Source organism: Moschus berezovskii, chromosome 14 (assembly GCF_049115385.1).
Source record: "Moschus berezovskii isolate FMDL1 chromosome 14, NW_MosBer_1.0, whole genome shotgun sequence".
Classification (NCBI taxonomy): domain Eukaryota; kingdom Metazoa; phylum Chordata; class Mammalia; order Artiodactyla; family Moschidae; genus Moschus; species Moschus berezovskii.
Genome location: NC_142473.1, coordinates 88,560,835 through 88,577,189, shown reverse-complemented (window position 1 = coordinate 88,577,189; position 16,355 = coordinate 88,560,835). Strand labels below are relative to the sequence as shown.

At 42.8% G+C, this 16,355-nt stretch overlaps 1 protein-coding gene across 1 annotated transcript in view; it reads right to left on the bottom strand.

Annotated features, from left to right (window-relative positions):
- LOC148775791 (membrane-spanning 4-domains subfamily A member 12-like) overlaps positions 1-15,854 on the bottom strand; it is a 31,098-nt gene extending 15,244 nt beyond the window's left edge. The window contains exons 1-5 of the mRNA XM_088843434.1: positions 15,807-15,854; positions 14,572-14,715; positions 10,528-10,584; positions 4,949-5,061; positions 3,745-3,751 (exon numbers count right to left, since the gene is read on the bottom strand). Of these exons, the coding sequence (XP_088699560.1) occupies positions 3,745-3,751; positions 4,949-5,061; positions 10,528-10,584; positions 14,572-14,715; positions 15,807-15,854 (369 nt within the window). The remainder of the gene's footprint in view (positions 1-3,744; positions 3,752-4,948; positions 5,062-10,527; positions 10,585-14,571; positions 14,716-15,806) is intronic.
- Positions 15,855-16,355: the final 501 nt, after the last annotated feature.

Here is a 16,355-nt window from a genome sequence, read left to right as displayed (position 1 = left end):
CAATAAAGCATTAGGACACTGAAAAAGAGATATGAACATCTGATGGGTCTCACGTAGAATGTTTAAGGCTTTGCCTCTGCTCCGTAAGGCATGCCATGCACATGGTGTCATAAAATATAAGTGCAGCACTCAGATGACAGATGGAGAAGGGAATGGCAACCCATTCCAGTATCCTTGCCTGGAGAATTCCATGGACAGGGGAGCCTAGCAGGCGGTAGTCCATGGAGTCGCAAAGAGTTCGACACGACTAAGTGACTAAGCAACAAGATGACAAAGATGCCAATGATGTTTATGATAGTAAAATACCTGGACTGTGAATATTTGTCCTAATTTGTCCTGAAAATTCGCTGGAAAAGAATTCAACTTCTTTGTCCTAATTCTACCAGGTTTTTGAGATCCTGAAGCATTAGTGGACTAACATACACGCTTTCATAACTTTAAGAAATTGGGAACCTTCTGTAAATTTAACCAAGTACCAAAAAGCTTGTTTTTCTTCCATTTCAACTTCTGGATTCCATATATTTAGTTTAAAACCAAATGGTTAGTGGCATGTTAAGATAAGGTGAATTCATGGCATATTCAGGGGACTTAGAATTTAACTATTTATGGCATCCAGAGAATTTCTGATTACCAACTCTCAGGAGTATTTCCTATGCTAATGGAAATATTATCTGATGGATTTTTGATTAAGAACATTCATTCATTCAATTAACACATTAGATGCACGTTAATTTCCAGGCACGGTAACAGGCTTCATGGAGACAGGGATAGCAGCACAATGTCTCAGCGTGCTTGCCAACCTCGGGGCTGTGTCTGTTTCGAAGAGGTGTCCTTTTGAAGGTTTTTGTGTCTTCACCCTATCCTTCATCTGAATCTCAATGATCTAGATAATTAGTTTATTATCAGTTCAGTTCAGTCGCTCAGTCGTGTCCGACTCTCCGCGACCCCATGAATCACAGCACGCCAGGCCTCCCTGTCCATCACTTATTTAATGTAATGCCCTTTATTTGAGGCCTTTACGTAAGGGTATTTTCTATAAAGGGGATTTTACGTAATACTCTTCATTTGAGGCCTATCCATCATCTGAATCTCAATAATCTAGATTTTGGTATTTTATTATATAGGTACAGAATGGGAAAGACTAGAAATCTTTTTAAGGAAACTGGAGATACCAAGGGATCATTTTCTGCAATGATGGGCACAATAAAGGGCAAAAACAGCAAGGACCTAACAGAAGCAGAGGAGATTAAGAAGACACAGAAGAACTGTAAAAAAAAAAAAGGTCTTAATGGCCAAAATGATGATGGTGTGGTCACTCATCTAGAGGCAGACATGCTGGAGTGTGAAGTCAAGTGGGCCTTAGGAAGCATTCCTATGAACAAAGCTAGTGGAGGTGATGGAATTCCAGCTGAGCTACTTCATATCCTATAAGATGATGCTGTTAAAGTGTAGCACTCAATATGCTAGCAAATTTGAAAAACTCAAAAGTGGCCACAGGACTAGAAAAGGTTAGTTTTCATTCCAGTCCCAAAGAAAGGAAATGCCAAAGAATGTTCAAATTACCATACAATTGCACTCATTTCATACGCTAGCCAACTAATGCTCAAAAGTCTTCAACAGTACATGAACCCAACAAAGTTGAGATGTAAAAGCTGGGTTTAGAAAAGGCAGAAGAACCAACATCTGCTGGATCAGAGAGAGAGCAGTGTAATTCAGTTCAGTTCAGTTGCTCAGCCGAGTTCAACTCTTTGTGACCCCATGGACTGCAGCATGCCAGGCCTCCCTGTCTACCACCAACTCCCGGAGTTTACTCAAACTCATGTCCATTGAGTCGGTGATGCTATCCAACCATCTCACCCTCTGTCGTCCCCTTCTCCTCCCGCCTTCAATCTTTCCCAGCATCAGGGGTTTTTCAGATGAGTCAGTTCTTCTCATCAGGTTGCCAAAGTATTGGAGCTTCAGCTTCAGCATCAGTCCTTCCAATGAATATTCAGGACTGATTTCCTTTAGGATGGACTGGTTGGATCTTCTTGCAGTCCAAGGACTCTCAAGAGTCTTCTCCAACACCACAGTTCAAAACCATCAGTTCTTCGGCGTGCAACTTTCTTTATGTTCCATGACTACTGGAAAAACCATAGCTTTGACTAGACGAACCTTTGTTGGCAATGTAATGTCTCTGCTTTTTAATATGCTGTCGAGGTTGGTCATAACTTTTCTTCCGAGGAGCAAGTGTCTTTTAATTTCATGGCTGCAATCACCGTCTGCACTGATTTTCAGCCCAAGAAAATAAAGTCTCTCACTGTTTCCATTGTTTCCCCATCTATTTGCCATGAAGTGATCAGACCAGATGCCATGATCTTAGTTTTCTGAATGTTGAGCTTTAAGACAACTTTTTCACTCTCCTCTTTCAATTTCATCAAGAGGCTCTTTAGTTCTTCCTTGCTTTCTGCCATGAGAGTGGTGTCATCTGCATATCTGAGGTTATTGATATTTCTCCCGGCAATCTTGATTCCAACTTGTGCTTCATCCAGCCCAGCGTTTCTCATGATGTACTCAGCATATAAGTTAAATAAGCAGGGTGACAATATACAGCCTTGACATATTCCTTTTCCTATTTGGAACCAGTCTGTTGTTTCATGTCCAATTCTAACTGTTGCTTCCTGACCTGCATACAGGCTTCTCTAGAGGCAGGTCAGGTGGTCTGGTATTCCCATCTTTTTAAGAATTTTCCAGAGTTTCTTGTGGTCCACACAATCAAAGGCTATGGCATAGTCAATAAGAAGAAGTAGATATTTTTCTGGAACTCTCTTGCTTTTTTGATGATCCAATGTTGGCAATTTGATCTCTGGTGCCTCTGCCTTTTCTAAATCCAGCTTGAACATCTGGAAGTTCACGGTTCACATACTGTTGAAGCCTGGCTTGGAGAATTTTGAGCATTACTTTGCTCGCATGTGAGATGAGTGCAACTGTGTGGTAGTTTGAGCATTCTTTGACATTGCCTTTCTTTAGGATTGGAGTGAAAACTGACCTTTTCCAGTCCTGTGGCCATTGCTGAGTTTTCAGAATTTGCTGGCATATTGAGTACAGTACTTTAACAGCATCATTTTTTAGGATTTGAAATAGCTCAACTGGAATTCCATCACCTTCACTAGGTTTGTTCATGGTGATGCTTCCTAAGGCCCACTTGACTTCACATTCCAGGATGTCTGGCTCTAGGCTGGTGATCACACCATCATGATTATCTGGATCGTGAAGGGTTTTTTGTACAGTTCTTCTGTGTATTCTTGCCACGTCTTCTTAATCTCTTCTGCTTCTGTTGGGTCCATACCATTTCTGTCCTTTATTGTGCCCATCTTTGCATGAAATTTTCCCTTGGTATCTCTAATTTTCTTGTTGATATCTCTAGTCTTTCCCATTCTATTGTTTTCCTCTATTTCTTTGCATTGATCACCGAGGAAGGCGTTCTTATCTCTCCTTGCTATTCTTTAGAACTCTGCATTTAAATGGGTAAATGCTTTTCACTTCTCTTCTATTCAAAGCTATTTGTAAGGCCTCCTCAGACAACCACTTTGCCTTTTTGCATTTCTTTTTCTTGGGGATGGTCTTGACCCCTGCCTCCTGTACAAGGTCACGAACCTCCGTCCAAGGGAATTCCAAAATAAATCTCCTTCTGCCTCATTCAGTTCAGTTCAGTCCAGGCGCTCAGTCGTGTCCGACTCTCTGCGACCCCATGAATCACAGCACACCAGGCCTCCCTGTCCATCACCAACTCCCGGACTTCACTCAAACTCATGTCCATCGATTGGGTGATGCCATCCAGCCATCTCATTCTCTGTTGTCCCCGTCTCCTCCTGCCCTCAATCCCTCCCAGCATCAGAGTCTTTTCCAGTGAGTCAACTTTTTGCACGAGGTGGGCAAAGTATTGGAGTTTCAGCTTTCGCATCAGTCCTTCCAATGAACACTGAGATTAGCTACGCTAAATAAAGCCTTTGACCATGTGGAACACAACAAACTGTGGAATATTCTTAAAGAGAGTGAAATACCAGACCACCTTACCTGCCCTTGAGGAACTTGTATGCATGACAAAAAGCAATAATTAGCACCGGACAACAGACTGGTTCCAAATTGGGAAAGGAGTGCGTCAAGGCTGTATATTGTCACCTTCCTTATTTAACTTATATGCAGAGCGTATCATAGGAAATGTTTGGCTGGATGAGTCACAATCCGGAAGCAAAGCTGTGGTTTTTCCCGTAGTCATGTATGGATGTGAGAGGTGGACCATAAAGAAGGCTGGTCGCTGAAGAACTGATGCTTTTGAACTGTGGTGTTGGAGAAGACTCTTGAGCGTCCCTTGGACTGCAAGGAGATCCAACCAGTCCATTCTAAAGGAGATCAGTCCTGAATATTCATTGGAAGGGCTGAAGCTGAAGCTGAAACGCCAATACTTTGGCCACCTGATGCGAAGAGCTGACTCATTGGAAAAGACCCTGATGCTGGGAAAGATTGAAGGTGGGAGGAGAAGGGGACGGCAGAGAATGAGATGGTTGTATGGCATCACCAACTCTGTGGACATGAGTTTGAGCGAGCTCCAGGAGTTGGCGATGGACAGGGAGGCCTGGCGTGCTGCGGTCCACGGGGTTGCACAGAGTCGGGCATGACTGAGCGACTGCACAACAGCAACACACGTGTAGGACACGTGTCACACACGTGTTGTCTGTCGTGTCAGTTGTCTCATGTGAGGCCCTTTCTTGCAGTTCTGGCTGCCGCAAGTTTCAGGATCTGTTCAGGCATTTGGAGCCACTGTTTGCGGCCATGCCAAATGGGCATTAACAGTCTCTACCACTTCCAAATTAGGGCAGCACCAAAACTCTCTCAGCTTATTTTCAAATTTAAAGTTGCTAATTGTAAAAGAAAAAATAAATATAGATAATATGTACTTATTTCTTGCCAAAAAATCCTTTGTCCTTTAAATAAAAAGAGTGTAATTTCAACTCCAGTTAGAATTAGACCAACCACTGCAAGGAAAAAACTGTTCATGTTCATCCTTATGGCATACTTCAACTGGAACAGACACGAAATGTCAACTAGTCATACGTAAAAGAAATAAGCTGGGATGAAGGTATCAGTTTCCCCCCCGGCACACATGTTAAAGTGGATGATTTGTTATAATACCTGACGTTTCCAGAATCAAAGTTATTCTATGGGTTCCCCAACCTCCAAATTTATCCAGATCCCAATAGGTCTCTCTGGTTTTTGTTTTGGATGTTGGATATATGCATTTCGTTTACTCCTTTAACAGAAAATTCTTAAACGCAGAAGCATAATACTGATGCTTTAATCATTGCCCAGACAACGCAGCGACCTTAGAGCACGTCACTCTATGGCTACTGCAGCCTTCACACTGCTGTCGAGTATCTTGGCTTCTTCATGTATTTTGAAAATTGCAAAGTATTATCTCTGTTGTCTCATGGAGTCAATATTCATTTATATTTACCTACATATCTACCAATTCCTTTGATTTTTCATTGTTGAAGACATGCTATTCTGAAAACATTAAAGTCATAAGCATAAAAACAAATTTTAGGAATCCCATAACAATTTCCAATGGCAATGAGGTGAATTTTGGCCTTAAAAATTATACAATGGGTATACAATTATTTTTATGCAAGTACAATTAAAATATATGTGTAACACAATGTGTATTAATTGCTCTTGTTTTGGCTTCCCTCACTCAACACTGCCAGATCCATTCTCGCTGTCTGTCACTCTTCACCATAGTTTTCTTCTTGTCATTGCTCCACAGCAGGGTTGTATTTATATGCCACAATTTAGTAAATCATAAACAATGTTTCCCTCAGGGAAGAAAGGAGGGTAAGTTCAGTCCAGTCGCTCAGTCGTGTCCGACTCTTTGTGACCCCAGGGACTGCAGCACACCAGGCCTCCCTGTCCATCGCCAACTCCTGGCGTTTACTCAGACTCATCTGCATTGAGTCGATGATGCCATCCAGCCATCTCATCCTCTGCCGTCCCCTTCTCCTCCCACCTTCTATCTTTCCCAGCATCAGGGTCTTTTCCAACGAGTCCATTCTTCGCATCAGGTGACCAAAGTATTGGAGCTTCAGCATCAGTCCTTCCAGTGAATATTCAGGACTGATTTCCTTCAGAATGGACTGGTTGGATCTCCTTGCAATCCAAGGGACTCTCAAGAGTCTTCTCCAACACCACAGTTCTAAAGCATCAATTCTTCGGCGATCAGCTTCTTTATGGTCCAACTCTCACATCCATACATGACCACTGAAACAATCATGGCCTTAACTAGATGGACCTTCGTCGGCAAAGTAATGTCTCTGCTTTTTAATATGCTGTCTAGGTTGGTCATAGCTTTTCTTCCAAGGAGCAAGCGTCTTTTAATTTCATGGCTGCAGTCACCATCTGCAGTGATTTTTCAGCCCCTCAAAATAAAGTCAGCCACTGTTTCCACTGTTTCCCCATCTATTTCCCATGAAGTGATGGGACCAGATGCCATAATCTTTAGTTTTCTGAATGTTGAGCTTCAAGCCAACTTTTTCACTTCCTCTTTCACTTTCATCAAGAGGCTTTTTAGTTCCTCTTCACTGTCTGCCATAAGGATGGCGTCATCTGCATATCTGAGGTTATTGATATTTCTCTCGGCAGTCTTGATTCCAGCGTGTGCTTCATCTATTCTGGCATTTCGCATGATGTACTCTGCACAGAAGTTAAATAAGCAAGGCGACAATGTACAGCTCTGACGCACTCCTTTCCCCATTTCTTTTTCTTTGGCTCAGCCTCTTCATTCTTTCTGGAGCTGTTTCTGCACTCTTCTCCAGTAGCACATTTGGCTCCTACCAACCTGGGGAGTTTGTCCTTCAGTGTTATATCTTTTTGCCTTTTCATACTGTTCATGGGGTTCTCAAGGCAAAAATACTGAAGTGGTTGCCATTTCCTTCTCCAGTGGGCCACATTTTTTCAAAATTTCACCATGACCCTTCTGTCTTGGGTGGTCCTACCTAGCATGGCTCATAATTTCATTGAGTTAGACAAGGCTGTGATCCAAGTGATCAGTTTGATTAGGTTTGAAGACTGGCAGGGCTTAATTGTAGTAGCTTCACAGGACTGGGGAAAGTAAAGACTTCACTGTAAAGGGCACACAGAATCTCACATGTACCAGGATCCATGGGAAAAGCAGGAATTTGCTAGGAGCCTAGGCCAGACCTATCTCTGGTCTTGCGGAGTCTCTTGGAGAGGCAGGGGGTGGCTGCAGCTGATTCTGATGACACAGATACTGGTGTCACACATACCGGGGAACATTCAACTGTGCAAATGCTGCTGCTGCTGGTTGCCATCTTGGCTCATTAGTGCCAAGAACAGCCTGTAGGCTCCAGTGCTGAGATGCCTAAGGCCAAACAACAAACAGAGTCAGGACACAGTCATACCCATCAACACAAGGGCTGCCTAACGACTAAGAAGCCCACAGTTCAGTTCAGTTCAGTGGCTCAGTCATGTCCAACTCTTGATATTTCTCCTGGCAATCTTGATTCCAGCTCATGCTTCATCCAGCCCAGCATTTCTCATGATGTACTCTGCATATAAGTTAAATAAGCAGGGTGACAATGTATAGCCTTGACATACTCCTTTCCCAATTTGGAACCAGTGTATTGTTCCATGTCCAGTTCTAACTGTTGCTTCCTGGTGGTCTGGTAATCCCATCTCTTTAAGGATTTTCCACAGTTTGTTGTGATCCACACAAAGTCAAAGGCTTTAGTGTAGTCAATGATGCAGAAGATGGTGTTTTTCTGGAATTCCCTTCCTTTCTCTATGATCCAATGAATGTGGGTAATCTGATCTCTGATTCCTCTGACTTTTCTAAAACCAGCTTGAGCATCTGGAAGTTCTGGGTTCACAGACTGCTGAAGCCTGGCTTGAAGGATTTTGAGCTTAATCTTGCTAGCATATGAGATGAGCTCAACTGTACGGTCATTCGAACATTCTTTGGCATTTCCCTTCTTTGGGATTGGAATGAAAACTTTCTCCAGTCGTGGGACCACTGCTAAGATTTCCAAACTTGCTGACAAACTGAGTGCAGCACTTTAACAGTAGCATGTTTTAGGATTTGAAATAGCTCAGCTGAAATTCCATCAACTCCACTAGCTTTGTTCGTAGTGATGCTTCCTAAGCCCCACTTGACTTCACAGTCCAGGATGTCTGGCTCTAGATGAGTGACCACACCATCGTGATTATCTGGATCGTGAAGGTCTTCTCTGTACAGTTTTTTTGTGTATTCTTGCCACCTCTTCTTAATCTCTTCAGCTTCTGTTAGGTCCATACCATTTCTGTCCTTTATCTTGCCCATCCTTGCATGAAATGTTGATAGCGCCAATTTTCTTGAAGAGATCTCTAATCTTTCCCATTCTATTGTCTTCTTCTATTTCTCTGCATTGTTTGTGTACGAAGGCCTTCTTAGCCCTGCGAATCTCTGGAGTTCTGCGTTCACTTGGGGACATCTTTACCTTTCTCCCTGCCTTTCACTCTTCTTTCCTCAGCTATTTGCAAAGCCTCCTCAGACAGTGGCTTTGCCTTCTTGTATTTCTTTGTCTTTGGGATGGTTTTCAACATTGTCTCTTGCGCAGTGTTATAAACCTTGGTCCGTAGTTCTCCAGGCACTCTGTCTATCAGATCTAACTCCTTAAACCTATTTGTCACCACCACTGTATATTCATAGCAGCAGTAGCAGTCACTCCGTCATGTCTGACTCTTTGCGACCCCCTGGACCTTAGTCCACCAGGCTCTCTGTTCATGCGATTTTCCAGGAAAGAATACTGGAGTGGGTTGCCATTCCCTTCTCCAGGGATCTTCCCAACCCTGGGATTGAACCAGTCTCCTGCATTGCAGGCAGATTCTTTACTGTCTGAGCTACTATGTCATACCTGAATGGCCTTGAGTTTTCCCCTACTTTCTTCAGTTTAAGCCTGAATTTGGCAATAAGGAAGTCAGGATCTGAGCCACAGTCAGCTCCAAGTCTTGTTTTTGCTGACTATATAGAGCTTCTCCATCTTTGGCAGCAAAGGACGTATCAGTCTGGTTTCACTGTTGACCATCTGGTTACGTCCATGTGTGGAGTCATCTCCTGTGTTGTTGGAAGAGGGTGTTTGCTGTGACCACTGTGTTCTCTTGGCAAAATTCTGTTAGCCTTTGCCCTCCTTCATTTTGTACTCCAAGGCCAAACCTGCCAGTTTTTCCAGTTATATCTGGACTTCTTACTTTTGCATTCCAGTCCCCTACAATGAAAAGGACAACCTTTTTTGGTGCGAGCTTTTGAATGTCTTGTAGGTCTTCACAGAACCAGTCAACCATACTGAATGGTTTGCCTTGGAAAGGAACTGAGATAATTCTGTCGTTTCTGAGGCTGCACCCAAGTAGTGCATTTCAGACTCGTTTGTTGACTGTGAGGGCTACTCCGTTTCTTCGACGGGGATCTTGCCCACAGTGGTAGATATAATGGTCATCTGAATTGAATTTGCCCTTTCCGGTCCATTTTCGTTCCAATGACTCCTGAGATGTAGATGTTCACTCTTGCATCTGCTTGAGCCCGTCCAATTTACTCTGACTCGTGGACCTAACATTTCAGGTTCCTATGCAATATTGTTTACTCCATTGGACTTGACTTCCACCACCACACGTATCCACAACTGAGTATATTTCTGCTTTGTCCCAACTGCTTCATTCTTTCTGGAGCTATTAGTAATTGCCCTCTGCTCTTCCTCAACAGCGCATTTAACACCTCCTGATATTGGGGATTCATATTCTGGTGTCGTATCTTTTTGCCTTTTCATACTGTTCAGGGGGTTCTCACAGCAAGAACACAGGAGTGGTTTGTCATTCCCTCCTCCGGTGGACCACGTTTTGTCAGCACTCTCCACTATGATCTGTCTGTCTTGGGTAGCCCTACACGGCATGGCTCATAGCTTCTTTGAGTACAAGGCTGTGATCCATGAAGAGGAAATCAACTATATCTCAATTTAAAAAACAATTAAAATGGGTATATAATATTACCCACTCTGATAGCATTTTGTGTGCATGTGTGTGAGATAGTGTGCAAACACTCGTCCTGAGGCATCCAGTACATATCCAATAGATCTTAACTTGATTTGCTGTCAGTATGCTGTTCACACAAACGTTTCCTCCCACTGCTTCAGTATACCCCTGTACACGTTTCCCACCGTAGCTGACATACGAGCTTGAGAGGATGACATACCTTATTTAAAACTTCACATCTGATTTTCTGGTTTGTTTCAAGCATTCTACATTTTAATATTTTGTGAAATTAGCAAAGAATTCTGTTGGGTACATCTATTAAAAATAATTGTAAATATTATAAAACAATATTTTGTATTTTAGTATTTTGGATAGATATCTACTGTTTAAGAATGCACTGGTATCTACTCTTTATGATACTCTTGCTTTTGAGAAATTAAATTTAAAAAAATTCCTTCAATTATTTTGACTTACCAAATTTGGGGAACGCTTCTTCTCTGTTTCTATTGCTAAAACTCCTGATATGATAAACTGAGGATGAAAAGAGGCACACATAAGTACTTTTTCATTATCATCCAAGGAATTCTTCTCACAACTTCAATAACAACCCTTTTTTAGAAAAATTAATAAGTTTAATGAAAAGTCCATAAAATATAACATCATATCAACTTCATTAATTGCTAAATTTAGAATCATAAAATTTTATTACATTTGAAAATAGTTTATACGTTAGGTTTTTATTTTCCCTTAGTGAGGCTGTCCTCATTTCAAACACCAGCTACAAGCTCAGGGAGCCCCAGACGACATGTACTTCTCACCGGGTGGCTACAAATATCGCGTTCAGTTGCTAAGTCACGTCCAGCTCTTTGTGATCTCATGGACTGTAGTCCTCCAGGCTCTTCTCTCCATGGGATTCTCCTGGCAAGAATACTGGAGTGGGTTACTATTTCCTTCTCAGGGGATCGTCCCAGACCAGGGATCGAATCTGAGTCTCCTGCACTGGCAAGCTCTTTACCACTGAGCCACCAGGGGAGCCCTCAACAAATATGTAAGTTCCCACTATCATCTCAGATTTGATGATTTCATTCATAGAACTCAGGAAAGCAGTATACTTATGATTATAATTTCATCACAAAGGATACAAATCCGGGCCAGCCAAATGAAGAGGTGCATCAGATGACCTCTGGGATGGTCGTCAGCATGCAACGCCCTTGAGGCACATCGATGCGTGTCATCAACCAGGAAACTCACCTGTTCAGTTTCATTACGGGGCTTCGTCACATATACAAGGTTTGTCTTTCTGGCCAGGCCAGCCCCCAGAACTCAGCTATCACATGAGAGGCCCACCCTGAATAACAAAGATATTCTGATCACTCGGGGAATTCCAAGGAATTTAGAGGCTACCTCCAGAAACCAGGGAGTTAAGTTCTTTATTACACATCAGAAAGCTACATATGTCTTACTCACTGAAATAAGTTAGGGCTTTCTTTCTTGTATCACAATTACTTTTCTGGGTTCCCCAAAAGAGTATTCCAACTTTTAATACTTTTTGAAGTTCTAATTTCTTTTCTTTTTTGAAGTTTCTTCAAAGGGTAACAGAAGTTTGAGAGGAATTTGCATGAAATACCAAAATTCCTATTGTAGTTCTGTAACGGCCCTTGGAAAAATTATCTAGTATTAATAACAAATCCCAAGGTTTTCTTTTACAGAGATGGAGAAAACCATTACTGGATTTATGTCACACTGGTGTTTCGATTTTTTTTTAAATTTTTTAAAAAATTAATTTTAAAAATTTATTTAATTGGAGGCTAATTACTTTACATTATTGCATTGGTTTTGCCATACATTGACATGAATCTGCCCCGGGTGTACATGTGTTCCCCATCTTGACCCCCCCCTCCCACCTCCATCCCCATCCCATCCCTCTGGTTCATCCCAGTGCACCAGCCCCAAGCATCCTGTATCATGCATTGAACCTGGACTGGTGATTCGTTTCACATATGATAATATACATGTTTCAATGCCATTCTCCCAAATCGTCCCACCCTCGCCCTCTCCCACAGAGTCCAAAAGACTGTTCTATACATCTGTGTCTCTTGCTGTCTTGTACACATTTTTAACATGACTCTCTGACATGGAGGGTAAATAAAATTGTATTAGTTTCATTTAATAACTTCTTCTCGAATCTACCAGCTTTATCACTAGAAAATACAGAGTTATAATTTAGTGAGTCTTTTCAATGAATATTCAATATGCTATTGAAAACAATTTATGAACAGAAAATAGTATTTTCAAACATCTAATCTGCAGTTTAGTTTTTGAAAAGTAAGAATCACACATTGACTTACAAAGGAACCTATCCTGAATATTTTATTATTTTCTGAAATTAGTTAAAGACACTTGTTTTTGGTGCATCAAAGTAGATAGCCACTGGGAATTTGGTGTATGGCTCTGTATCAACCTAGAGGGGTGGGGTGGGGCGGGAGACGGGAGGGAGGTTCAAAAGGGAGGGGATATGTGTATACCTACGGCTGATTCAAGTTGAGGTTTGACAGAAAACAGCAAAGCTCTGTAAAGCAATTATCCTTCAATAAAGAACAGATGTTTTATCCATTGGTAAAAACTGCATGTATGACATTTAAAAAAAAAGACTGTCCACAGTGCAGGAGCCTTCCCCAGATACATGGGGCCTCTACTAGGGTTTCGTGCCATATTAAAGTATGAAGAAAACAGAAAGGCATGATATGATAGAGGACACCATGCGGGTGAATTTTATGAGGTTTTTCAAAAAGGTCTCTCAGAGAATGTGGTGTTTAAGCTGAGATCTGCATGATGAGCATGAAGGCTTAGTGAGCGAGCCCTCTGGCAGAGGAAATTGCTACTGCAAAGCATGGAATCAGACCAGCTGAAAGCAGCGCTGGATGACAAGTGTCCAGAAAGAGTCAGCAGAAGACGCTCAGTCCCTCACTGGGACACTGCAACACCACGGTGCTGTGATGACCAGGGGGAAACTTTCAACGCGGCTGCGAAGCTCCGTTTCACCTGCTGTGTTCTCCAGGCACTGCACCTGCGAATGCCCATTTAGGTCGGTCTTTACAAAATTCTCTTCATGGGAAAAAATTCAGTTCTCTGGAAGACTGCAAAAGGCACCTGGAACAATTCTCTTCTCAAAAAGATAAAAAGGTTTTGGGAAGATGGAATCATGAAGTTGCTTTAAAAAATGGCAGAAGGTAGTGGAAGAAGACGGTGAAGACATTGCTCAACCAAGTTCTTAGTGAAAGTGAAAAATGTGTGTTTTATTTTTACTTAAAAACATGAAGGAACTTTTTGGCCAGCCAAGTACCTCCTCTCATATAGAGCTGACCTCTCTAACCGGTCTTCTCTCAGCTCATCCTCTCCTGAGACCTGGCCTCCTCTCTTCCCGTCCTCTCTCAGCTCGGTCTGCCCTGACTACACCGGCCTCCCTAGTGTCCAGTGAGCCCTACAGGGTGGCTGCCAGTCCAGGCCCTGCTCCCCTTGCACACTCTGCCCCCGGATATCCGTGGGGCTCACAGGGTTCACTCCTCCTCCAGGTCTTTGCTCAAATGTCTCTTCTCAACGAAGCTTGAATATGCTGTAAAAAACTGCAACCCGCACTCACCTCATACCTCCTTACCTTCCCCTACATTTCATCCGCCGCCCCCACAATACTTTTGATCTAAGGTAAGGACCTAGGTGTGTCTAATAACTGAGGCACTTAGAACAGAGCCTGGCCTACATCAGGTATTTGATAGACATTTGCAAAGCCAATGAACTGACGATATTTTTGTGAGATAGATACTATTGAGAAATTTGGGGGAAGGTCAAGAAGATGGAATATTTTACTCTGCTGTAAGACAATCTGCTAGTAATGCCGGAGGTGCGGGTTTGATCCCTGGGTTGGGAAGATCCCCTGGAGAAGGAAATGGCAAACCACTCCAGGATTTTGTCCTGGGAGGACAGAGGATTCCAGCGGGCCACAGTCCAAGGGGTCACAGAGATTTGGACATCATTTAGCGAGTAAGCAACAACAAGACCACACAGATTCCCTGGTGACGCCTGTGGAACCCTTCCAAGCTTCTCTTATGCCAGTAACACCCTGCTTTCTCGTCTTTGCTCTTTTGATGAACTACTTTTAAAAGTCCCTTCTGTTGCCTGAGCAGTTAAGCTCTGGCTGTTAGCTTGCCTATTTCATCTGCAAACATGAACCTTGTAGAGAAGCCCAGCAGTCGCCAGACATTTCCTTCTTGACTAACATGCTCTTTAAGAAACTTGCCATTCCTTGGGCTCAACATCCACTTAATTAAATAGAATATTTGTATGCAAGAATTTTATATATAAATGTATCATTTAAAAATGACTTCAACAGACACAAGAACGAACCAACAGCAGGGACTGTCTGTCTCCACTGACGGCACCTCTCTCGTGTTGCCTGGCCACGGAAGCAGTCACTGAGCATCTTTAAGAAATGAACGCTCACCGGTGATATGATTTACTTACAAACAAGCATGTCCAAAATGGGTATCCTGATAGCAAGGTTACAGGCTTATACTCTACTGAAAGTTCTTCAAGTTGTCTGGTATAAAAATACAGCCAGACACGTCCCAGAGCACCGTTGATCAGGCCAATCATTACTTGGACAGCCTACAAGAAAAGAATATCATAATCAATTACCCAGACATAAAATGCCAAGAAAGTTACAATTTGGGTGCTACGAAGGGCTTAGGGGGGTATAGTTGCCATGTTTCTGAATCATAAGGGTCTCCACTACTATTCTTACTTGGCCTTAGAAATTATCAAAAGCTGGAGAGAATCCAAGGGGATGGAGGATGGTGGCAGCCATCAAAGCACTCGGGATCTCTGTCTGCAGCTCAGACAGGGATCAGTCACAAGAGTTGTTAGTGATATGTACAAGTGTGGTTGTTTTCAGGCACATGAAGGTGTCAAGGGACTTACTCACAGTCCAGGCCAGAAGGCCGCTGGCCGGGGGCCCTCGGGCGCTGAGAGGAGAGCTGAGGCTCTAAAGGCCCTCCTGCCTCTTCTTCCTCCTGCCTGTCTGACGCTGCATCACCATTCTCAGTTCCAGTTCTTTTCTCTGATACCTTTCCACCATCTCCACGCCCTTCAGCCAGTTAATGGGACAACGCTTTCCTTCCGGTAGCAGTTCTGACTTTCAGCACTATGAGGTGGGGGGGCGCCCACTCAAAACCAGACCTGCTGAATCTTAAGATCCCAGCCCCAGTGATCTTAGACACTTTCCTGAGGTGTGATGTATCATCTTACAGTCCTGGTTTCTGATCTGACTCAAGGCCCCAGTAATTAGGGGGTGTGATGAAGAAAGACACAGCATGCTAGGTTCTGTTGGGACAAAGGAGTAGAAAGAGTGGCCTAGAAATTCATCTTCCCCGAAATAAATGTATAAGGAGTATGTTGAGAACACAGAGCTGTGAGGCGATCAGTGTCCACAAAGCCCTGTGATCCAGCTTCTCTCTTGATTATAACCCCAGACCTCCTCATCTCTAGGACTCACAGTCTCAGATTTACTTCAGACTCTTTATAAACAGACGTAGACAGATAGACAAGAGAAAATGATAGAGGTATGATTGCTGCCACTCATTCCATCAACTCTCTTCCACTGGGTAACTGAGACAGAGGAGTCACTGCCTCTTTTTTAAAATCGTTGGAACTTGCAACATCACCATCATTTATCCACTCAAGTAGCATTTAGTCCTTACCCCCAACATTCTGGTTTCTTTTTTCAACACAAGGTGGCCTGGTGGCATCTTATCCAAAACGGAACACAGGCATTAGAGAGACGGAATGAAATCTATTTCTAGAAGAAAATGTAAAAAACCAATGTAACAATTTTCTGGTATAAGCCACTTTAAAGTCACTGAGAAATTTATTCTTGCTTTCTCTAATTTTTCACAATTAAAAATCAACTTATTAGTATGTTCTCTTGGACAAAGCTAAAAAGTTTTAATTGTCCTGTTAGATTTTATCCACTTTTCACCAACCTTAAAGACACTGTAAGAGTCCTTAGGATTCTTAGATGCAGACAACAGAATTTAATCTGACTGGCTTAAGCAAGACAGGGTATTAGGTACTAGTGAGCTCAGAGGATCACTGGGAGGATAAAACGAGTAGAACACGGCCCAGAGCCAAAGCGCCAAGCTAGACTGAGGTGACTAACACCCTTGTTAAATCCCTCTGCAGGACTCTGCTGCAGAGGTCGAACCTTCCCTGCTCCCTGGGCCATCATCTGTGCAAGCAGAACTGATGCC